This window comes from Triticum aestivum, chromosome 2B, assembly GCF_018294505.1.
Source record: "Triticum aestivum cultivar Chinese Spring chromosome 2B, IWGSC CS RefSeq v2.1, whole genome shotgun sequence".
Taxonomy (NCBI): Eukaryota; Viridiplantae; Streptophyta; class Magnoliopsida; order Poales; family Poaceae; genus Triticum; species Triticum aestivum.
This window is the reverse complement of record NC_057798.1, coordinates 791,824,368-791,850,250: the sequence shown is the minus strand read 5'-3', so window position 1 is coordinate 791,850,250 and position 25,883 is coordinate 791,824,368. Positions and strand designations below refer to the sequence as shown.

The window sequence follows — 25,883 nt, the reverse complement described above, 5'->3', positions numbered from 1 at the left end:
CGGGCGTCCCAGGGGCTTCCGGGGCATTTTTGCTGCCGCGACGTGTCTTGCTGTGCGGACTGCGGAGGAGGGAGGGTCCGACGCAGCTTCTCCGACCCGACCCGACCGAGGGGGGCCTGGCGCTGGAACGAACGTGTGCGTGTGCCTATGCGTGTTCCTCGCCGCGCGTGAGTGGGACAGCGACAAAGAGTGTGTGTGTGGCCAACTCCAAACCCCGTTTTGTTTTGGGTTTTGTCCGTTTGGGTCGGGTCGGTAAAACGGATGACCATGTCTGATTTGGGCCGTCCGTCGGCTAGTGCACCCATCACACAGCCGCATCCCAAACACCGTAAAAAAATAACCCTCCAAAAAGGCATTGCAACTTAAAAAACAAGAATGGCATTGCAAAATAGCTTCAAACAAATTACTCTATATAACAAACTTAATTAAACGGACCACGATAGTCATGGCCCGCACATAATACTTAAGTCGATTTTTTAAAAACATATATATATATATTTAAAACAATACATCTGTCGCCCGAGCGCCGCAGATGCCGTCGCCGTCTTCGGGCACCACGGTCCTCTTTGCGACCGTCCTTGGTCAGGTCAATGTAGGGAGGCGGCGTCCAGAGGTGGAGCGGCAACCACCCAAAATGGGCCGGCGTCCTGTGCAGGCTGCGGTGGTGTAGGTCATGGTACTGGTGACCACGGCGCCCACGCCGCCGGCGGTGCTGACGGCGGCAGCAACGGCGGGTTGCATGGCATCGTGTTCGTGGACCACGACTGCCCGTACAGCGCCTGGTTCCACACCGGGGTGACGGCTGGTTCTCCATGGCCTCCTCCTTCACGTCCTGCTCTGGCACGTAGACGTCCCCAGCGGCCGAGAGCGCCAACATCTCCTCTAGACCCACCAACTATGCCTCCTGGCTCTGCTTGAACTCCCTCTCGGAGTCCTTAATGACGACCCGCACCAGCCGCTCCTCCTCCTCGACCGTCATGAAGGGAAGGGAGAGGGCGTCGGCGTCAGGTTGCGCACACGAGTCCGGCCGCGCACTCTGGGTGGGCTCGGCGCGCGCACACGTGACGTGCGGGATGTCGTAGCGCCGATTGGCGAGGTACTGGCGCGGGATGCGAGCGAGCCGGTGGGTGATCTCCTCGAGGCGGGTGCGGCCGCTCGCTGGGACGGGAGGGGGGGGGGGTCGGCACCAGATCCGGGTTCAGATGCCACCCATTGGGGAGGTGGGCATCAGACCACAGTAGCAGGGTGCTAGTCTGCCAGTACCGGCGGCAGACGTCCATCTTGACGTACGGCCAGAAGCATGCAGTAGCCGCCATAGGGGAGATCGAGAATGCGGCCAACGAGGTGGAGTGGGTGGCCGCGCTTCCAGACGAAGCGGACGACGAGCCTGCCTCATGGTCGTGCTTGCCCTTCTTGTCGGGAACCAACTTCCAAAAGCCCATCACGACGGTCGGCGAGGAGCGAGGTGGGGCGGCGGCACTAGGCTAAGGTTTGGTGTCGGGCATGGAAGGAACAATGACGTGGGGATAGTGTGGGGAAGTGGAAGTGGACTGGCCGGTCCACAGCTTCGCCATAAAAAAGGATGCTGCCAGGGGCGGCCGGGTGGCTGACCGGCGGGCCCGTCCATTCGTGTGGATTAAATGAGGTCGGTGGGAGGTAGTTGGACGATCGACACACTGGCCTGAGGCGGATGTCAAAAGGACGCGTGCGCATCCGTTCCGTGTCTGTTTAGCCGCAACCTGATCAATTTTGCGCCCACAATGGGTCGAGCCGGACCGGAAACAGACATTTATTACGGATGTGGTCGCGCGTTGGACCCTATGGACTGTTCGTTTGAGTCAAAATGGACACACCCGGATGATTTGGGGTCATGCGTTGGTGTTGGCCTGAGTCACACTTAACCTTAATTTTGGTACAAAGGAATTTTATTACGCTTAACGGCCCAATTTTTGCTGTGTTGTTGTTTAGATGCGGGTGTGAGAAATGACCCATTTCGAACTGTTATGTTGTTGTTCAGATGCGGGTGTGCGAAATGACCCATTTCAAACTATTGTGTTGTTGTTCTGAGGCGAGAGTAAGAAAAGCCCATTTCGAATGGCGATATATCAGTATCAGTCAATTTTTTTGGCCTTTTCGGATGTCTATATCAGAAATGTCCCGTCTTGGTCAAGTTTTCTTTTACCCATATCGGATCTTGCATCTGTTATAACTGGTGTTGTGGAAGTACCTGATATAGTGGATCTGGGCACTTTACTCATGACAAATTCCTTTTCAACCAAATTACCAAACAATATAGACTCAATGTATAGTAAGTTTCTTTTCGCAAAAAAAAAACAGTGTATAGTAAGTTTCAACAACCTATATGAACCAACAGGGCATAAAAAAGGCCCAAAAGACCTTCTCAAGCACATATGTGCCTTTGGCACTGATTCAGTGAACTCAATTTACTGAAAAATGAGACTGACAAAAGTTTAATGCAATGCTCAATGATCTTCCCCATACATATGTGACGATTCAATGACCAATGAAATTATCTCTTCCTTGTGAGGCTCTCAGGCTTGATGTATAGACCATTAATTTATCCCGATGAACTCTAAATAGGTGCTTGTTCCAATTTCTAAGGCCCTATTTGTTTGGGTTGCGACTGAATGAGAAGCGGTTGGAGCTGGTAAACAAGCATTTCCCGTGACAAATACTATGCTTATGCGTATTCATCAACGCCATAGCTCTTCTTATTTCTTAAAAAAAAGAACGAAAATGATAAATCTCGAACATTCGAAATTTTGCCCATGACAAATCGAACGTTATTTTTATGACAACTTCAGTTGATGCGAGGATTGCAATTTTCTGGTAAAAAAGCAAACCGAGGACAAAATTACCATGCTTACGAACTAAACTTGATATCCTCGCGTCAACTAAAGTTGATTTGCCATGGACAAAATCAGAACGGGACTTATCGGGTCCAAAAAGAAACATTTAATGCATGTAAACTACTCCCTCCGTTCCTAAATATTTATCTTTCTAGATATTTCAATAAGTGACTACATACAAAGTAAAATAAGTGAATGTACACTCTAAAATATGTCAACATGCATCCGTACGTTGAGTCCATTTAAAATGTCTAGAAAGACAAATATTTAGGAACGGAGGGAGTAGTTTACGAGGGTGAACCAGCAGCTAGCTTAGGTTCAAGCATGTAATCTACGGATTCTTCGTGAATTAGTTTTAAAAATACAAGTGTGTTCTTCGTAAGTTTTAGCTATGATGTGCAATTTTTCTATCTTCTCTAATTACCAAATTAGCCTGGTCAATCAGTCTTGTGCGTAGGTTTGTCGGTTCACAATTCATTCGCTTCACACGGTCCAACCAAATTCAAATCAAACCGGCCTCATACGATCGCACGAACGTGTCTTGCCCCAAAAAAGCAAGTCCATAAAAAAACAAGAACCATGAAGAGAAAATTAACGAAAAGGTCATAGGCAATGCAGAAATTAAAATTACACCATTTACCACCTGTTGATGTCACGGTGGACTACTTAGATGGCTACTACAAATCCATCAAGCTTGCTGGCCGGTATTCTACGGAGGAGATATTGAAAGGAAAAACGCTAGTATCGGCTGTTGTAAAGGAGCCAGTGGTGCATACACGCTCCTCTCATACCCCTTGGCCTGCGCCTGGGCCTGATAAGGTTGCCCTGTGTGTGGACGGTTCCTTCAAGGCATCGGATGGGACAGCGGCGGCTGGCATGGTTGTTTTCAGAGACACTGCGGGTCAAATTATCTTTGCAGCTTATAGAGTGATTTTTCATTGCAATGATGCATTGGAGGCGGAGTTGCATGCACTTATGCAAGGGATGGCTTTGGCCATCCAACATACACCCTCCCGGTGATGATCCGGTCAGACTCTTTGGAGGCACTTTCAGTTCTATCAAGCAATACGTTGGCTCGCTCGGCGTATGGACATTTAGTTGTAGAAATTAGAGATTTAATGTGTAATAGGGAGTTTTTACCTCAGAAGGTAGGGATGGCACCCGCGGGGTTCGGATACGGGTGGAGCCACCCCATACCCTTACCCGTCCCATTTGAGTTTATCCATCACCCGTACCCATAGCCGCTAGTGGGTATAATTTTTACCCGTCACCCGACAGGGTAAATGGGTACCCACGGGTAAAGCACACATGTTTGAATAACATTAATTTGAGCGTCACATAATTATAAAGAAAAACATACAATCATATTTTATAAACAACAACACATAGTAACATAAATACATACTTATAAACAACAACACTTTCTATAAAAGTCAACACTTCCTTATAAACAACTACACATCAAAACATCAACACATAGTCATAAATAGTAGCACATAGTCATAAATTTTAAGTTGACAAACTCACAACAAAGTGTAGAGGTAATTTGTCCATATTTGTTAGATTTTATAAGGGTACATGGTATGCGGGTATGGGTTATGTGATCCCATACCCGTACCCGGTCTACCTGATGGGTTTGAGATTTTCCTATCTATATACCCATGGGTAACATTTTGTCTCATACCCTTACCCTAATAGGGTTTTACCTGCATGGTACATGGGTAATGGGTACCCATTGCCATCCGTAGAAGGTACACCGTAGTCAAAATAGAGTTCACCACGGCTGTGTGGGTGAACTCGGCTCCACCTTGTATCGAGGATTTATGGCCTCTTGATTGTAACACTACTATCATGCAATAAAAACTCCCTTTACCCCGCAAAAAAAAGAAATTAAAATTACACATTGGTCCTGGAGAAATCGACGCCTTGTTGCTCTTGCACTTGCTTAGCGGCGCCGTCCGCCGTGAGCCACGGCGTTCGAAGTTAGATGATGTCGAGGACAACTACTCCCTCCGTTCCAAAATAGATGAACCAACTTTATACTAAAAGTTAGTATAAAGTTGGTTCATCTATTTTGGAACGGAGGGAATTAGTATAAAGTTGGGTCACCTATTTTGGAACGGATGGAGTAGTATCTAAAAAGGAGATCGCCATCCCATATGAGAAGATGGCTGGACGACCACCTAGGGCCGGTCCTGAAATTTCAGGGGCCCGGGGCAAGACAACAAAAAGGGGCCCTAAAGCTAAAATTTTCTCTATTTCAATTGCAACTAAATACTCGATGCACTATATTTATGTTGCCTTGTCATGTAGACTATACAACAAACCAAGGTCATAAACATGCACAGAAAAAATGGTTGCTCTTCTCAGTCGGCACTTATATGTTTCAGTTATGTTCGTACCTATTCTTCAATAGTAACTAAAGGCATTCCTCGGAATTTCTAGCAGAAGTACTTGTATGATCTGTTCTAGAAAAATTAATACTATCTCCTTTCTGATTGTCAATCAACCCATATGCAAGTTTGTTTTCTTCACTCATTACCAAATGGATACTTTCTAGATAACATCTTACTAATTAGCACACAAACATATGATACACGAAATTAAAAGTACTATTAATTAAATAAATATAAAATTTTGCTAAGAAAGGCTTGGAACAAGGTACCTGGATGGATGTAAAATTAGAAAATTGCAAGATATTGCTGCTGCTTATTAGTCACGAACAAAAATCCAAGCTCCACTTTTGTAATGCCAACCAACACAAGAAATTGAAGTGTGAGAAAGAAATATGTATGGGAATGATCTTCATGAAACGAATGAATGATCTACATAAAGTTCATAGAAAAAGAGGAATTTGCATTGAAGAGGAGGTTGATCGGAATCTAGAAAATTGCATTACCTTCTTCCATTAATCACGTGTAGCAACAGAAAATCACGATTAGAATACACAGCCGGGGACGCAGCCGGAATCAGCCGGAAACGCTGATCCGTTGCCAATTGTGAAGCGGACTAGAAGGCGAGAAGATAGCGCCCGTGCGGCAAGTCTAGAAGATGGCGATCTGTTACCTTTTTTTCTCTGGTTTCTTTGGAATCAGTCGATCTGTTGCATGGGCAACATCATGTACGTATATGGAAACCAATCCATCGGGGGCCCCTTCATACTGGGGGCCCGGGGCGGCCGCCCCTCCTGCCCCCCCTCAGGGCCAGCCCTGCGACCACCCAAATTCGTCCACACAAAGGAAACCTCACAAAGTCCCCAGAACCAAAATTAACTAGACCAACCACTCCAGAAGAACAAAAGGCAATGATCTTTTGCCCTTCTCGATGCAGTCGATGAGACCGTCGCCAATGAGATGGAACAGGAGTAAACAAAACTAATGCTCAATTTGCAAGCCATCATCATCGCCGCCATAGCACTGCCGCAATGACGATCCAGGTCCCCCACTCTCTACTGCCACTAGAGCAACAAACCAAGGAGGAGAGGACCCATGGCCTTGTTGACGGGGAATGGTGGAGCGATGTCGGCTAGGGTTCTTCGAAAGGGAGATGACCTATGGAAAGACACAGCGATGATGGTGGCCCATCAACAAATCAACGGAATACAAGTATTACCTCCGTCCCATAAAGCTTGTCATAGATTTGTCTAGATACGGATGCATCTAACACTAAAACATGTCTAGATACATCTGTATCTAGACAAATCTAAGATAAGCTTTATCATAGAACGCATGCACTTTGGACCAGCATCGGTGAAAACTAAGGGCATCTCCAGAGTTGTTCTTCAAAACAGACTAACTATCCGTCCACGGACGCGTCTATGGACATGAATATGGAGCCGTCCATCCAACACAGTACCCTAAACATTCACCTCTAATTTTTCTCCTATATCCCAAGCACTTAAAATAATATAACAATAGCACAATTTGTCCATAAAGAACATACAAATATCCTATTACAACAATAGTTCAATATAACAAATACTAGAACCGGATGGGATGTATGTTCAACAAATTTTTAAAATTCATAATTCAAGGTTACTCGAGTCCGCAAAAGTTGTTCATCAAGACAATTATAAACGTGGATGGTCTGCCCTCCGCTGTTTTGTACAACAACGCAATGCGTAGTGACTATCAACATGATGACTGTCAAGTTACAACATTGAGTGAATGAATGAATTGACCAACATGTAGAGCGGTAAGAAGCAAAACTTACGAACTCTGCTTTTGACACACCATGTGGCAACATTCTCTCCACTTGTGTGCAATCACACTGCAACACTTCATGAGATGTTGTACGACGGATGTGCTAGCGACTTCACATTCCGATCATGGATCATGTGCAAGTTATAAGGCGCAAAGTGTTTTTGCTCATGGAACCAAGAGTGAATATTTGGCCAAAACACCCCGCCACCTTGCTTCATGCCTAGAAGTCCACAATTCCGACCAACCACGCATCGCACAACAACTCATTCTCCCTCATCTAGTACCCCGCCCTCCAAAAAACAATGAAAACGTTAAAACAACCCCAGTGTCATTTGGTCGAACACTTGATGAGCGTGGTATTCATAATGAACGGTGGCAAGGGTGGATGATACCTGGCTGCAGACAGATCCAGGGTAGACGGCGGCGTAGTGAAAGGCAGGCGCGTGGGGAGGGATTTCAGTGGGCCGGGGTTGTGTCGGGGTCCTACATAGTGTAAGTCCGAACTCCCGCAAACCTCTCCTACTTTGTATTCGGTTTGCAGGAATTCAGACGCGTGGATCTATCCACGAACGTTTGTGGTACTACATTGAATGGCAGGAAAAACGTCTGGACGCATCGACCCAGACGTTCGCGGGTGTTATAGGAGACGGAGGAGATGCCCTAAAAACATGAGTGCCATGATAAAATTTGCACGTAATTACGTACATACATACAGTATACATATGTAAACGACGAAATTAAAACCTCCATGAAGGAATGATTCGATTTTTTTCCTCCAAGCAATCGGTTTTCCTTTCAACCCCAACGGCCCAACCAAATTTAAATTCAGAACCAGCCTCCTGGGTTCGCACATGGTGCAGTCAAACTCAGATCGAATCAAATCGGTCCACCGTCAGACCTGTCCGTCCGTCTGACTGTCTCGCACTGAAGGCGCGCAGGCGGGGCTCAAGACACGCAACCTCAGCAGCGCCAGCCAGCAGATAAGCTCGGACGACAACGGAAAGCATCTCCGTCCCGCCCGTCTCTCCTGCCTCCCCTGCCCGCATTTTCTTTCCTTCCCGCGAAAAAGTGGACGCAAATACGGCGCTCCTCGGGGGCCAAACCGCAAAACTTCCACCCATCCCCGCGCGCGAATCGCCCACTCCTCGTCTCATGTTTTTTTTTTTAAAGGAGGATAACTCCCCCGCCGAGAGTTCCAGCGCCGGGGATTTCATTTTACCTGTACATTAGAACAGCGATACAGTAGTCCACGGTCCACCGGCTATGGATCGATGAGCATTACGCCATCATTCAGATCAGGCCTTCAGAAAAGTATACTAGTGGCCTAGTTTGTGTGGATTTTAGGAAGGGCCCCCTTTTCTTTTTTTTTAAAACCAGGCAAAAAGACTTGCCATTTTCATTGATTAGGAAGAAGATAATTGCCCCGTTAATTAACGGAAACCCGGGCGAAAACCGTTACAACATGCCTACAGAGAAGTGAGTATTAAAGTTAGTATAAAGTTAGTATAAAGTTGGATCATCTATTTTAAAACGGAGTGAGTATGTAACTAAATTCTCATTCTCATCTCTGGCTGACTAGGAAAACCCCATCACAAATGCTGGCCGAGGTTCAAGTTTGACCGAGAGTGGTCGGGTCGAATGGCGATGCAAGTATCATGGATGGAGCTGCAGGTTCCTATGGAGCTGTCGGAGCTGCATGTGCAAGGTACTCGTGGCAAACGTACTGAAACTTGATCCTCCAAAGTGAAGCTTAAGTGAGATACTGTTCATATGTAGTATATTGACAATCAGAGAAGCTTAAAGCTCTGACCATATGTAATCACAAAATTCAAGTTTCTTCTACACGTTTTGGTTACCTACAACCTTTTATTCTCAGCAATTTCTCTGCCCTTGTGTCAATTTTCTGTGTCATGACTGTTCCGCCTTGTGTTATCTTCTAATCATGTTTAATGCTGAAATATGTAATGCAAATGTAAAGCCTTTGTGTCATTTTTCTGTCACCTGACCACCTTACCTGTAATCCTGAGTTGCTAAGGTATTCATTGTTTCTTAGGCTTTTGGTCGGTGAGGGAGCATGCCATGGGCAAAAAGTAAAGGAATCGACATAATTGGAGCCACATCGGAGGAGAATAATGTAAATCCTCTTCTGGAGAATTCTTTCATCCAATTCTGCAATCCTAATCCCTGGCAATTTACTATTTCTTCTCACATTCTCACACAGTGGATAGTGACTGGGAATGCAAAAGCACAATGAGTAAAATACAATGCGTTGCTTGCTAGTGCCAAGGAATCAGTTAATCGCTCCACTGCTTCTGCTTCAGAATCTACTCCCTCCGTTCTGATTTACTTGTCGCACATATGGATGTATCTAGATATATTTTAGTTTTAGATACATCCATTTCAGCGACGAGTAATTTGGAACGGAGGGAGTAGCTCATTACAGTTGGACCCATCAGGTTCCTTCCTCTTCTACATATGCTTGTTCCTATTTCATTTGTGCTTTAATTCTTCCGATGATTCTGGCATTCATATGCAATGTTCCTTTGGTTGGTTTATCTTCTGAAACTTGACTGCACTTGTACGATTAGCATTGGTCTTTGCACAGAAATATTAAAGTCATAATAGGAAGTTTACTATGAGCTTAAAGATTACGTACTCCCTCCGTTCATTAATATAAGTCTTTTTAAACATTTCAAATGGACTACAACATACGGATGTATGTAGGCATATTTTAGAGTGTAGATTCACTCATTTTGCTCCATATGTAGTCACTTGTTGGAATCTTTAAAAAGACTTATATTTGGGAACGGAGGGAGTATTATTTGAAGCTTTCCATTAAAAGCTGGGCTCAGGTCTATTTTCAAAAAAAGAAAGTTTACTATTACCTGTTGCACGATGCTTTGCACCTATGGACAGAAGATTTAGTTGGAATTGTACAATGTCGCTTATTCTTATCTGAGGATATGAACGTCACTTAAGTTGTATCCGATGATATACATTATGATGCTTAGATTATATGTCTGTGGCATACATATCAGCCTATATAGTTATATATCCCCATGTCATGACCTCTTACGTTAAAGTTCGATGTTATTTTAGTGGGTATTTCTTCCACTCAGTGTCATGGGTGCCATTCTGCCTCAGGCAGTACCCAATATGCTCTCTCAACAATATGATTTTGAGCAAAACTAGAAGATCCACCTGTAGCCCAACCATGCTTCAGTTTATTCTCGTATTGATGTTATATTCTGCTGATAGTTTTGCATGGTTGGTGAGGATGCCATGCCCCTGTGGTTGGTGAGGGTGTTAGCAACCACAGCACTACACCACCGGCCCAACCAAGTACTGAACCTGATGAAGAGGGGGCCCAAGGCCTAGCAAGAAGGACCAGGAAACCCAACCCACGAGTGACTGGCAACGAGGAAGACTCGATCAGAGCCCGCGGCGGCGGCTATCTCTCCCAGCTCTCAACCCCTTCTTCTTATTCCAGTTTCAGCACCTTGTGCTTGTAGTAATTCTTAGGCTACTTTACTCTGAATCCTATCCCATGCACTGCATAGTAGAGAGAGGTTAACAGCTAGCTAGTCATACACTGTTTAAACATTATCAGCTTCAAATTGTTAATCCAGCCTCGCTTTCCCATCTAGTCGGCTCACTAGCCCCAGGATCATTCAAAGCTAGGAAGCACGGTCGATACAGAAATTCCCTACGTTAAACAATAATTGTCTTACACAATGTCTAACTTATTACATGGCACCTCGATGGCACTAAGGGCACAAGCACAACTTCCTCATTTGGCAGCGGAAACATACATCACACTCGAACATGGACAGACGCCATCCCCACAAGAACAGCCAATTGAGAACTGGGATAGGATTCAGAGTATCATGATAATCGTCAGCTTATGCATCTGGCCAAATGAACAAGTCAAGTGAGCACGTTGAATGATCGCAGGACATTCAAGAGCATAGGATAAAATGAATGCATGCTGATCTAGATGCTTATGACATACAATCTGCTCAACAACAAATTTCAGCATCGACATGACATAGGCATCGTCCCATTCAGGTACTGGTCCTCTGGGAGATATGGAAGCATCGGAACTCGATTGTGTTTGATGGTAAGAGCCCGGATGTGCGGCATGTGCTACGGAGAATACAATCTGAGGGTGCAATATGGAAGCAGGTAGGCATCCTGCATGCGGATTTTACTATTCTCTCGGTACATGTAGAGGCAGATGGGTGGGAGTACGGGGAGTAATCCACCTATAGCTGACACGGTGGATCGAGTTGTGTAAGCGCCATGTAAATATTGTGGACGGGGTTTCTTCCCCCTTTCCTTCTATCAATATATGATACGCACACTCATGCGTATTCGAAAAAAAAATGACATAGGCATCGCACTTACAGTGAATGGGAGTACAAGTAACATGCAAGAACAAGCAAGTAAATATTAGTTGATGAATGATATAAAGTGTAGCATGATAAATTTCCTTTAAAAAGATAATTTTCCTTAAAAACATTATGATTATGATTTTTTTTTTGTTACATAAATTCCTGTCGACTTGTATAAGCTGATGCCATATCACCAAGAAACCACTTTGGATAGGGCCCAGGGACTAAAGTAAACCGATTTAGTAATTCAAGGTTAAAAACAACCAGATTACAAGTTCAAAGTTGAAAAGTGAACTTTTGCAATAGTTCAACCTAAAAAATGGACTTTTTCACAATACTGCTGCTGACACATGCATAGTTATTAAAACCGACCAGAACAAACCGGAACCAAGCCCTGTTCATCCAATCAACCTTTTATGAACCGGCATAAACCAGGGGTCAGTAAAATATTTTGTAGGTGGAAGCAATCGGACCATCTTTAACATTGTTTGGACCATAACTAACTAGGCTGTGCTCGTTTGTTATCTTTGTACTTAACATTGTTTCGACCATACTAACAGACAAAAACCGTACATAATATCTTATTTAGCCAACAGGTTGGACCGCTAAACCGGCGGTCTGAACACTGAAGTGAGGCCCTTACCGTGTCGATCAACGCTCCGGGTTCAATAACTACGGACACATGACACACAAGTTAGATGCAAAATTCTTATACATGATGCCGGAGAGGGTGGATGTTGATTTAATGCAACAAAGCACATAATCTCAGCACATGATGCAATAAAAAAATTAACATCCAAGCGAAGATGATAAAATGTGCAGTACTCAGTTTACTGTACAGGATACCTTGACCGGGGTTGTTTTGATTTGTTGAGCATTTCCAGGAGCCTGTTATGTGTTCTTCTCCATAGATTGTATTTTCAGAGAAATCTTCCGCAAATAATCAGACTGGGTAATACAAAAGAAAACAATGTAAAGCTTTATACCAAATTACTAATAATGGCTTGCAACCAACAGTTCCGCCCATCAGGAGATAGTTCACTACAAGATTCAACATGTGATCGATAATAACCAAAACCATGATCATCGTTTCAGTCTATCATTCATGTAACATTAAAAATCTTTAAAATATAGTAGCTTATTAATTTACTATTTGCATGTGTACTGAGTGTGAAAATGCTAAAATAACTCAGATGTGCTCCAAATGGATGAGTGTGGGCGTTGACAGACCCATGGCCCAGTTCAAGTCCCGGCAACCGCAGGAAAATTTGTGTGTGTTTCCAAGCATGAGAAAAATCAGGATATGTTCCCAAGAGCAGGTAAAGAAAACATTGGCAGCTAGAGAGCAAAAAAAAGTCACCCAAGGTATCCCAGGAAAGGTAAACTGCTAAAGGTACTTAAACATGATGTAAAAAATCTTCTACAACATTTGGAGACAGTTCTGCTCCGAGTAGCCACCAAGATAGGTTAAATTACCTGGCTGGTGGCTGCAGTATAGATCTTCTCTTCGCTTCGCACAGCGATTTTTTGAAGTTCGTTCAGTCCCTCTGGCACTGATACTGGCAGATGCTTCTTCAGACATTCCATTCTACACGTATAATGCAAAATGTGAATAAATTGGAAGATGCATAGTTGCAATGAAATATCTGGCATCTGAGATGTTAGGTGGGACGAGTAGGCAGGGCAGCCAATTCTCAATCGTATACACCCTCCATTCCTATAGGCAAGGCATAATTTTCGCTTTGATAAGACCAAGGAGGTGCTGCGCGGGTTGATTTAGTCATGACTTGTGATCATGTGAGGAATACCACTTGGGGAAGCATACGAGAAACTCTAGTTTCGAAAAAATTGCATCCCGGCACGGTACTAATAGCATGGTTTCCCCTACGAGATCAAACGTGTGATATCTGTGTTATACTGTATTGGTGTATGCCATGACAAATTTGCACCTCTTTGTCAATAAACTTGTACTATTAAACTGTTTAGATAGAATTTAATTATAGTTAAATGAAGTAATTAGGTTGGATTAAAAGCAGGTGCAATACGGAGTTCATTAGTCAATCCCCCAGCAGGAATTATTATTGACCTAAGAGTAGAGGCACAGAAACTGGGAGCTTGTGTGTAGATTGATGACGAATCTGTTGCTGCCACTATGAATATGGCTGAATCAAAGCTATATCAGATGGATCGATGACAACATTGGCCCGGAAACACACGGGAAATTTCTCTTTTTTGTACGTGAGAAACCGAAAAAGTGGAGAAGGATCGAATTACAATCCCTACATCTTATTGACGATCCTGCTGCGCGCCTCAGGCTGAAGTTGGGGGCGCCAATCGCCTCCGGTGGGGGCCGGGGCGTTCGGGTCAACGCCGTCGGCAGCAGTGACGGCGGCGTCGGCAGCAGCGACTGCAGCGGGGTCTGGCCCCTGGGTGGGCCGCCAGGGGGTTCCGTCGGGCATTCTTAAACATGATGCTGGAGAGGGTGGAGGTTGATTTAATGCATTAAAGCACACAATCTCAGCGTTTGATGCAACAAAAACGATATCCAAGCGAAAACGATAAAATGTCCAACACTCAGTTTACTGTATATGATACCTTGACCGAGGTTCATTTGATTTGGAATCACTTGAGCATTTCCAGGAGCCTGTTGTGCCTTCGTCTCCATAGATAGCATTTTCAGAGAGATCTTCCGCAAATAATCAGACTGGGTAATACAAAGGAAAACGATGTAAAGTTTTATACCAAATTACTAATAGTGGCTTGCAACCAACATTTCTGGTTGATTAGCTGTTTAGCATGCTCGAGAAGGTGGTTCAGCTTTTAACATTTCAACCATAGTTATACATGGTACTTAACATGACTTAAAAAGTATCCTCTACAACATTTGGAGACAGTTCTGCTCTATTATTAGCCCATAAACCTTGTTTGACCCCCATAGCTAAAAATAAAATAAACTGTGCTCTGCTTCGAGTAGCCGCCAAGACCGATTAAATTACCTGACTGGTCGCTGCAGTATAAATCTTGTCTTCGAAGCGCACAGCGATGATTTGAAGTTCGTTCAGTCCCTCTGGCACTGATACCGGCAGATGCTTCTTCAGACATTCCATTCTACACGTGTAAATGCAAAATGTGGATAAAATATGTGGCATCTGAGATGTATGGTGGAACGGGTAGGCAGAGCAGCCAACTGAGGCAGATCCCCAATTCTGAATTCCTATAAGCAAGGCGTAATTTTCGACTTTGCTAAGACCAAGGCGTAATTCTGAACATTGGAGGAATACATGTCCACTTGGGGAAGCATACTGCATAGGAAGAAGTCTAGTTTCAGTCGTTCAGAACAAAACTGCATCCCGGCACAGTACTAATTAATAGCATGGGGGGTTTCCCCTAGGAGATCAAACGTTGTTGTGACATCTGTATGTTGAACTGCTCCGACATAATTTAATCCTAGTTAAGTTAAATGAAGTAATTAGGCTGGACTCAATGCTAGTTAAATTTTGACCCGAGTGTAGAGGGCAAGAAACTGGGAGCTTGCGTGTAGATCGACGACGAAGAATCTGTTGCCGCCGCTAAGGACATGGCTAGATCGAAGCTCTATCTGATGGATCGACCCGAAAACACGCGGGAAATCCCTTGGGAAACCGAAAGCAAACGCGGAGGAAGGAAGGACCGAATGAGGGTTAGAACTTTAGAGGGAGGGGAAGCAGATCGAGCAGAGTCCATACATACATCTTGTTGACGACCCTGCTGCGCGCCTCGGGCTGGAACTGGGCGCGCCAGTCGTCGTCTCCGGTGGGCGGCGGGGCGTTCAGGTCAACGCCAACGCCCACGGCCCAGTTGGCGTCCATGGCCGGTGATTCGTGTGTAGTATACTCTATACCGACTGGTGAGGTCTCGAGGGGATGGAGGTGGAGGTGGAGGCGCCCCGCCTCTGCCTTTTTGTATATACAAAACGAGACGACGGCGACGAGGAGGGAAAGCCCCTTGCGGCGTGCCCTCAGTGGTGTCTCCTTTTTTAAATTTATATACTCCCTCCGTTTTTTTTTAGTCTGCACATAACTTTTGTCTGAAATCAAAATATCTCTAGTTTGGCCAAGCTTACAGAAAGAAAAGTATCAACACTCACAGTGCCAAAGAAATATCTTTAGATTCATTATGAAATATATTTCCATACTATGTATATTTGATGCTGTAGATGCTGATATATTTTTATGCAAATTTGGTCAAAGTTTGTAAAGTTTGACTAGGCACAAATCTTATATGCGGAGTAAAAAGGAACGTTCCTACATGAATAGATCTTGTCTAGATTGGACGTGATGCCGTGGCTTCAGAAAATGTTTGTGATTTTTAAAAAATATTTTCGAGTTTTATAACAAATATTCAGAAAATAAAAATACGTTCATTAGTTTTTCTAAAAAAAACGTCGTGTATTTAGGAATTCCACAAAATTTCGCCAATTCAAAAAATATTCATGTATTGAAAAATAACATATCAAAAACTGTTCATATCGAAAATTTCAAAGACTTCTTAAAAACTGTGCAATACACTACTCTCGAGCTGAACAAACGGTATCTGCCCCACTCCTGCTCTTTTTGTTTTGTTTGTTAACTTGATGAAACTTTGGATTCCACGCTGAAGCCGTTATCAGTAAGGCACAATTAAGGGCATTCTTCTCTGCTGATTCCACAAGTTTACGTTGTAAAAGTGTGTCAAGGAAGAGTGCGAAGAGGGCATCTAGAGAACCCATTGATGACAAGGCTACTTCACTGAAGTATTTGAGTAAACATGGAGTCAAGAACAATATGTTAGCGGAATATCCAAAGTTACTGAGCAATGAAGAATATCTGTTAATCTTTGTTAACGTCAAGCAGGACTTTGATGAAAGGTTAGAATTCCTCAAGGACATGCTTGCAGAGGAAATGGGGACGACAGCTTGATCCGAGTTGGTGCAGGGGTTTCATACCTAGGCTGGTGATTATGTCTTTGTTGGTTGTATCCTAGATTTGTTTTAGCGCAACTATCCTGTGTAAGGCCAGACTTGATGTTTCTAATTGAACTTGTACCTTTAGGCTTCATTTTAATATTTCCAGTGTGTAATTTGCACCTCTTCTTCTTATGTCGCCCTAGGACAGTTCTTCTAGTTGAGTTCTTGTAATAACTGAATATGTACCTTGTGAGATGGAGTGTCCAGCAGAAATATGTGGCTTTATGTTATGTATGTTACCACCCAAACTGTATGTTGTTACTCGTACAGCCCTGTTATTCGTAATATATAGTGATTAGTTGGGAAAAGTTAAATATGCTTTCCAAGTTCTCATAGATTTCCCAAGTCAAAAGTTATTCAACTTTTCCCTATTTATGTAAATCACTAGCTCGTCCGGATGCGGCTTGTCGACTAGTTTTTATAAAGCAAGAACAATTTTCAAACATGAACTTAGTTTAAAAAAGGTAAAATAACCTTGAAATAGGAAAATGAAAAAAAGAAGAAGAAAGAAACATAAAACGAAATAAAGAAAGAACAAAAAGAAACATAAAAAGGAGAAAGGAAGAAAACAAGAACAGTTTTGACGCCGTTGTACTGGGCCGGCCCATTCAGGGAACCCCCCCCCCCCCCCCCCCCGTGCGGCAGCACCTCTATTTGACGGGTAATGTGTCAAGTAGGTGCTCCCACCTGTCTGCCCGTCTGATCGCCGTGCGCAACAGAGACAAGCAGAGGATGGGCCGATGGGGAGGCAAAGGGAAGCATCTACAAGAGAGAGAGTGATGGAGTCCTGGATTAGGGGGTCCTCGGACAGCCGGACTGTTGGACTATGAAGATACAAGATTGAAAACTTCGTCCCGTGTCCGGGTGGGATTCTCCTTTGCGTGGAAGGCAAACTTGGCAATTCGGATATGTAGATTCCCTTCTCTGTAACCGACTCTGTGTAACCCTGGCCCCCTCTGGTGTCTATATAAACTGGAGGGTTTAGTCCGTAGGACAACAACAATCATAATCATAGGCTAGCTTCTAGGGTTTATCCTCTACGATCTCGTGGTAGATCAACTCTTGTAATACTCATATCATCAAGATCAATCAAGCAGGAAGTAGGGTATTACCTCCATAGAGAGGGCCCGAACCTGGGTAAACATAGTGTCCCCCACCCCCTGTTACCATTAGCCTTAGACGCACAGTTCGGGACCCCCTACCCGAGATCCGCCGGTTTTGACACTGACATTGGTGCTTTCATTGAGAGTTCCATTGTGACGTCGAAAAAAGGTTTGACAGCTCGCCTTGTTATCAAGGACAACATCATCTTCGGGGAGCCCTGGCTTTAGGCCAAACCCTCCGACTAGGCGGCTTCGTCATGACCGCCCGTTTGGCCGCCGCGCCGACGATGACTTCTCGGGTCACCGAAAAAAGCCTCCACGTCAGCTCGGAATACGCCGAGCGGATGGATCCAATGGAACTTTCGTCCTTGAACGAGCTCTTGGATCGCATTGCCGCCTTGGGAGTCGCTACATACTATGATCGGATTGGGCTTAAACCCGATCAAAGAGAGATTAACTCTCCGCCGGTCACCCATCAAATAGTGGTGGTGGAGGAGCAATGCAGCGATTCTTCCTCTATTTTGAGGATGAACTATGTCCGGATTCCCGAGCTCTCCGAGCCGGATACCCGTACGCGGGAGGACATGACCCAAACTTTGAACTTAGAATCGGACAGCGAGCCAGAAAAATTGGGCAACATCCCGGAACTCGAACTACCAAGTTCAGAAGCTCCTCAGCCTCTGGGTCTCGGATCGGGTCAGGGTTCGGACTTAAATCCACCCACCCACCAGATACAAGCGATCTTTCCCACATTAGAAAACAATCCCAAGAGACAGTACATCACTTTTGGGCCAGATTCCTCCTTGCAATGAGCAAGGTTAATGATTGTCGCGAGGAAGACGCATTCTCATTCTTTTGCAAAGATTGCACGGACAAGGGAATCCTTAACGCCATAAGTCACCATGACATATCACACTTCGCTGACTTGGCGGCCATAGTACAGAAGTACTGTGCGATGGAAAGCGCCTGGAAAACACAGGCAAAATTCTGGGATCCTCCGGCTCTCACTAAATCCCTCGTCCGAACCAAAAGGGTGCACTCTCGCAGGTCACCCGACCAATCACAAAGAAATCAAAGCCCACTACATGGCGTGGAACTGTATTGGAGGGATGGCTCAACAGGCCATGCAAAATTCACACCACACCGGTGTGGCACCCCGGTTCAGAGAAAACCGGAACGCCTCGTATTCCAGCCCAGAGATCAAGATGAAGTCTTCTGGAATACGGCACTACTTAGCATAGAACAAACCAGCTCTTTACTACAATCTATTTGGGTACAAGGGTTACATCGGCATGGCGACACTACGCCTGCCACTGTTGCTCTATGCAAGCAGCAGAACAACACGATGCAGCGAAAGAACTCTAGCAGTGAAACAACAACGACGGTGGTGAACTCCACTCCATAGGGACTCTGGCTGGAACGCTTATCCTAGCTCGCAAACAAGGACTCCACGACAAACAAGCAACCAAATCCAGAATGACCTACAAACTGGCATGACACGCCAGGTCAGTACATTGAATGTACTTACAAGCTCACAATAACCAGAAGCATTCAAGACAAACAACAGCATGGCAATTACAGGTTAAGCAGAAATTAACATGATATCATCATAGCAACATGGCATCAACATGAACATGATACAACTAGAACAACATGAACCTGGCATGAACATATGAATCTGATGATACTAGCATGCAACATGATGACACTATATGCACCACATATTCTGCTCGGGCTACCTCGTAACCAACACATGCATCACTTACCATCCTCACACATCACACGATCATCTCAGGATCAAATCAAGCTTGGTATAAACAATACCGTAGTAATCATTAAATGACCACAAGGAGCTTGATTTTTACCCATGATTCTCGCACAACATCACAAATATACAACGACTCGGTATCCTCGATACCACCATGATCCTTATGGCGATCACAACCACGACCAACACTTGGTCTCAAACCGTGATCCTTACAGCGATCACAACCACGACCAATATTTGGCCCGTGATCCTTACGGCGATCACAACCACGACCAATATTTGGCCTGTGATCCTTATGGCGATCACAACCACGACCAATATTTGGCCCGTGATCCTTACGGCGATCACAACCATGACCAACACTTGGCCCGTGATCCTTACGGCGATCACAACCAACTTATCTCATTGTTATTAAGAACATTATTCTTATTACTGTTGACTCACCGTGTGACCGACACGAAATGGGCCCTTATCCGCGGGCGCGGCTCGATAGATTTAATATACACTCTGCAGAGGTTAGTACACTGTACCCACACTACGGAACCCATGGCCTCGCACTCCCATTCGGGTGGACCAACGGCGTTCCGACAAAACCGTCCTACTGCCATGACACTCTCCCGGCCACTCCGACCAACTCCCCTTTGGGCTAAGTCATGGGTGGCCCCGTGTCTACCAAAGACACAACGACCACCATCGTGGCCACGATCCCACACAGGGACCCGGATCCAAAAACTCAACAACGGGCACACAAGGTTATGCCTGCTTACCGGGCCAGGGTACAACACACCCATAACCTTCCCTCGTTGGAGGCACCGGTGAGAGGCACAACAATAGACCTAGTTAGGACCGTCCCATACCGGCAAGCGTGGTTGCACTGGTCAGCTCGATTCAGCGGCACCATGACTCAGCCAACAGTTGTTCAAGTTCAATTTAATCTGGTTAACTTGAATTCAAATATGCTGAGCCATGATAAAATGCATGAACATGATATCAACATAATCATGAGGGTATCACATAACTATCCACCATATCAACAATGAATCATATCCAATGAGCATGGCATACTGACTAGTATGAACATCACCAACATCAACATGTACTACTAGCAAGCATAAACATATGAAAGGAAATACTAGCTGGTAGAACATGATAACAGAGTACAAGACAACATAGCACAAAAGTGAACATGCAAATCTAAACATCACCGGAACAACTATAACCATCTTTTCAACAAGCAAACATTTAATAAAGATTCAAGTTGAAAACCATGGCTACTGCATGACTATCATGCAAATGGGTATTGTGTCTTGCCTGGGGATGAAGAAAGGCACCGGGGAGAAGTGCGGTGAATCCGCGGAAAGATTTGCCGGAAACAGTTCTCTATCGGAGGGGCTGTTTACGTGCAAGGGCAAAATGGTCAGTTTCAGAATGCCAAAACATAATGAAAGTGACACCAATAGAAAGGGCTCGATGAGACGAAGAAGTAGGCTTTGGAATCACCTCATTTGGAGTTACGGTTGCGGAGTTATAAGGTGATGAAGATCAGGGACCTATATGTGAAAAGTTTCAGCAAACAGGCCCCTGAGTGGATAAGGCGGAGGCGTAAACTGAGAAATCCGCCTCCACTTATCCACGTGGACCTGGGCCTTGGGCCACTGGCGCGTGGGTCCCAGGCGCAGGGCGAGGGGGCATGGGCGCTCGTCTCCTTCCTCCCGCGCCTTTGCCTCGCGTGAAGCAGAGCAGCGGCAGGGGAGGGAAGAAGCCAAGGGGCCGGCCGGCTCCGGCGATCCCCGGCCATGGAGCGGCCACCGGCGGGACCGCAGCGGCCAGCCGCACCCATCCAGAGGAAGGTCGGCCGCCGGGGAGGCACGGGGCGGAGGGGAGAGGCGGCGCCATGGGAGAGGCAGAGAGCTTCGGGTGACGGGGTTCTTCGGCGATGCGGCCGCTCCGGCGAGGGGGAAAGGGGGTGGGGAGGCTGAGTGGGACGAGGGGAAGTTGGTGGACGTGGAGGAGAGGAGTGGGGAGGCCTGCGGTGGCCGGACCCAAGCCGAGGCCGAGGCGGCCATGGAGGGTGACGGCAAACAACGACGAGATGCGGCGATTCCAGAGGGAAAATGAGGTGGGGCAGGGATCTGTGAGCTGCGGAGGAGGTCGGGGGTCTCTTATATAGGCACGGGGAAGGCTCTGGATCATCACAAACAAGCTTGAGCAGTGCTCTAATGGAGGACAGAGGCGGGGCACGGCACATGCATGGGCCTAGCGACACATTTATGGCGAACCACAACGATCCATCGACGCAGGGAGATGAAGGGCATCACGGGGAAGCTCCAGGACATGAATGGAGGTCGAGACGAGGAGGGAGCCGACGAGAACAAGGGCGGGAAGAAGCCAGAGCGCGCTATCGGCATGACGCAAGCATGATCACCACGCGAACTGGTGAAAATAGCTCGTTTTGGCCAGGACTACCATGTCTAGGGGATTTAACCTAGTGACTTTAGTCTAAATAAGGAAATACATTAGTCTAGGGGCAAATAATAGATTTGCAGATGGCCCCAAAGCTAACCAGCAGCCAAGTGTTTGTGTTGTGCAGTGGAGACACCAGCTAGGTAACTCAGTATAAACTTTGTCTGATAATGATAATACAGTAAGGTGACTGCGATCACCAGAAATCAGCTTAAGAGGAGGAGTTTAAAGGGTGGTTGCTGAAGAAAGTGACCCACTGGTCAGAAATGAGAATTTGGATGATGCACTCACATAGTTGCATCAATTGTGTTGAAAATGGTTATGGCCCAATTATTTGAATATATTAAGATGCCAAAGGAGTTTAATTCCATTTAGATGAACCAAAATAGCTCTTGCTTCAGAAAGATTTATTCTGAGCAGAAACTTGAAAAATTTCCACAGGGCAAATGGTCAAAGGTATTGAGCCACAACTTGATGGAGAGAGGTTACATCGATACTAGAAGGTCCATAAAAATTTACAGCCATAATGGAGTAAGATAAAATATACTTGCTTCACAAACTGAAAATTTGACCAGAACCTAATAATTGAAGCTGTGTGCTCACATGGAGGCATGAAATGAGCTGAACTTTGGTGGAGGGCTATTATATGGTGATATGAAGGATCATGAAAAATGGAAACTCATTTGGATATGCCTAGATGGTACCTCCTTCACGAAGCCTCTTTCTGGACAGAAACTTTGGAAAATCATAATTAAATAATTACTAGGAAAATGAGGTTGAATTTTGGCATGTGGTAATGAGATGGACATTAAAAGATGTACAAGGAGTTTGAGGTCAATTGGGAAAAGGAAAATGGCACTTGCTTCACAATATGCCATTTAGGGCAGAATAGGAAATGCATTACTGGAGGATTATTTGTGATCATGGCAATGAAAAGTTTTGCCATATTTGATCAACATATGACTCAAACAATTTATGAGAATTATTTGGGAATTTTTGGAGCGATGGAAATATAGGTTGTGAAGGGCAATTTGAGTTATTCCTTTAATAGAAAAGGAATATTCCCAATAAAAAGAATATTGATATTTGAGCTAGGATGAAAATGACAGGGTCTAGGGAAGGATTTGGGAATGACAAGCCACTCTGGAAGCAAAGAAGAGGGTATCTTCTTCAGTTTCCAGACCACAAAGCCACGGAAAAAGAAAACTCGGGCAAAAACCTCAGAAAAACAAAAGAAAAAGAATGGGCCAAAAATCAGGCTGTCACAAACCTTACCCCCTTAAAGAAATATCGTCCTCGAGATTTGGTTGCTTAGGGAAAAAGTATGGATATTCTGATTTAAGGAAACCGTTTCCAACTCAGGTATCCTTTTTCGTTTATTGTTGTTCCCACTAATTTTTTATCTCACTGGCCCTGGGTAGTTTGCTTTACTGTATCCACATTCTGATAGATCTTACCTGGCTTGCTCATGCTTATATAGGCTCCAATTTATTTTTAGATCCGCTGACTAGCTGAGTGTGATTTGATTATCATGACTGAAATATACGACTGTCTCGCAAATCCGAGAGTGATTTCTGCTGGGTGTGTCATCCGACACTGACAACTTTCATGAAGTGGTTATCAGATTTTTCTGATGAAAACCCAAGCTTTGACTCCTTGCATTGGGTTTCTCCACTAAATGCAAGTCCTTTGGGTTCCAAACAGTGAGTTGAAGCATAACCATTTCTTGACAGATTCTGACTCATCGCAGAAATTTCTGAATCATCTTAACTGGTTCCACTGTCTTGAGTATCTGATCCGTACCAAATATTTGACTGTCTCCTGTTGCGGCCATCATAAAGGGTTTGGCCTGTATGATAATATCTGCAGACTTGACTGACGGTGGTTTTGACGGAAAACTTTTGTTCACGATAGGCTATCCATGATGATTCATATAAGTGAGGACTCAGGCTTCCAGACTGTTATTCTTCATGCCGATTACTCATGCTGTAGGCATGTCCATGTGGATCAATACTGACTTAGACTGTCCAGGGGATCTGCACCATGGGGGTCGTGTACAATTTTCATACCTGCATCACTGGTCTTGCTCCTTCATTATGGTTTTCTTGGTCTTGGTCTTGCTCCTTCATTATGGTTTTCTTGGTCTGGATCTTTGGCTGAAAGAGCTGGGCCATATTGTTGCGTCGTATTACCATAGGTACTGTTAGTGCAATTTTTCGGCAATTGTAGTTTTTCCTCATTTTTCTGATAGGGTAACCCATTAAATGGCAGGTTCAACACCTCTCAAGTTCTGATCGTTGGGAAATGATCATCCGAACCTTTGCAAGAAATCGACAAATAAATCAGTAGCCACCAGAATGGTCTTCACAACTCAGATCTGGGACATTACTGAAATAACTCAACCACGGCTCAGGACGGCCGAAAAGCAGCTTAGAGCATGAGACCGGGTCGATAACAAGAAGGTGGCAACTCCCTAAAATAGCCAAAAAGCAGCTATAGGGCGACTGTCACAAAAAGAAACTCAACAGCTGTATGAGATGGACGAAAAGCAGCTCGGAACTGGTGACAGTCATTGAAGACAGAAATAAAAATTGGCATCCACCCCGGATAGCTAAAAACAGCTCAGATCACAGGCGTGGTGCCGTGATTGGAGAAAAGGGGACAAGGGCTCATTAGGATCATTTTCCAGTTCACAAGTACTTGTATGGAGCTTATTGATGTCGTCAATCCTCACAATCCTTTTTCACACTGCGGTGTATATTGGCTTTCTTCTATTAACCATCCTCATGTGGTTGTCAAATCCTCATCCGAGTGACTTGTAAGATCTTGATGGTATGCTCATTGCATATATATGAGGACCTGATTCCGAGACAGACGTGTATTCTTACTGATTCTTGATTCTGACCAAAATGTTGTGGATCTGATTCTTGGGATTCACTGCCATATGCTGTCAATTCACAGTGTACTACCTTGTACCCATGTCTTACTGAGGAAGATTGGCTGGCTTGTGCTCGAAACTTTCATTGGACAGCTTGCTGAAGGAGACTGAATATCGTGCTTCAGAAGCTTACCCCTTAAAGACTTTGTTGGGGAAAGACTCGGAACCTTATGCCGAAATTCTTCACAGTTGCGTACTGAAGAAGGCAGAGTACCTTGTGCTGAAAATCATCCATGTATCATACTGAGGAAGATAGATGAATCTTGCCTTGGAAGCTTCTCGGATATCTTGTGAGGGAAGATTGGGTTGCTTACACCAGAAGCTTCTTATTGTGATATGCCGACCGATTTCCACATATATAACCATTTGAATATTTTTGCTATTGATTTCGTGCATGAAATGGGGTTTTGCAGGATTATCCTCCTTTCTGAGTACATGCCATATTTTTGCTTGCTTCCGGGCATATAATGTTTAAAAATCATTCTTAACGATGAATCAAACTTGTATTTGAGCCAAACCTTTGACTGGTAATATTCTGTCAACCTTGCACACAATTTATCTTCTTTTTGATTTGATCCTTTCTGCTATGAGGAGTACATGCTGAGGGAGACTTGACACTCAGTAACATGATCAGATATTCCCCAATCTGAATGCAGTCGGCTGAGAATTCCATACTGTTGTGAGGAGTGCATGTTAATGCAAACTTTATACTGACATTTCATCCAGGATTTCTTTTGTATTCAGACGAGTTATTTCCAATTTCACTACAGTCTACTGACAATTCCATTTTGTTTACCTGAGTTTCCAAATATATGCATTTCTTGCTGACTCTTTAGGTCCGGTGTCGGTTGACGAGCAACTTTAATAGGGGGAGAATTTGTAACACCAAAGGCCCAAAGAAAGGAACAAAAGAAACGACTAAAACAAAAGCACACAAGCATACTACTAATATAATTAATCAAGCAATCATCACATATTACTGCTACTCACACAATAATATGCATGCACATCTAAGCACACAAATCTCGCGGAAACTCCGGTATTACGGTCTAATATGCTGTGGCGGTGTGCACGAAAATTATATCCATGTGTGGAAGGAGTTGGCGTAACCGAAGCTACACCAAGCACTGGCTAAACACTGACTGGATCTGGATGGATACA

General features: G+C 44.7%; 1 protein-coding gene across 2 annotated transcripts; it reads right to left on the bottom strand.

Moving 5' to 3' along the window:
• Nucleotides 1-10,648: 10,648 nt before the first annotated feature.
• On the bottom strand, nucleotides 10,649-15,414 carry LOC123042798 (mediator of RNA polymerase II transcription subunit 15a). 2 transcript variants are annotated; one of them, XM_044465177.1, is made up of 7 exons: nucleotides 15,196-15,414; nucleotides 14,463-14,574; nucleotides 14,062-14,170; nucleotides 13,750-13,948; nucleotides 12,943-13,054; nucleotides 12,313-12,414; nucleotides 10,649-10,982 (listed from the first exon to the last, which is right to left on the bottom strand). In XM_044465177.1, the coding sequence occupies exons 1-6, from the start codon at nucleotides 15,312-15,314 to the stop codon at nucleotides 12,358-12,360; spliced, it is 708 nt and encodes a 235-aa protein (XP_044321112.1). In that variant the 5' UTR covers nucleotides 15,315-15,414; the 3' UTR covers nucleotides 10,649-10,982; nucleotides 12,313-12,357. The 2 variants fall into 2 exon arrangements, with proteins under 2 accessions (XP_044321112.1, XP_044321113.1); XM_044465178.1 differs by having other exon boundaries at nucleotides 13,750-13,939; nucleotides 15,196-15,413.
• Nucleotides 15,415-25,883: the final 10,469 nt, after the last annotated feature.

Excerpts from the sequence above, each read along its gene's own strand:
- LOC123042798 (XM_044465177.1), bottom strand. The coding sequence starts at position 15,314 with ATGGACGCCAACTGGGCCGTGGGCGTTGGCGTTGACCTGAACGCCCCG. Across the intron at positions 14,575-15,195 it reads AGCAGGGTCGTCAACAAGAT|AATGGAATGTCTGAAGAAGC; the intron begins GTATGTATGGAC and ends TTACACGTGTAG. Across the intron at positions 13,949-14,061 it reads TCAAATGAACCTCGGTCAAG|CCTCTCCAGCATCATGTTTA; the intron begins GTATCATATACA and ends ATCAACCTCCAC.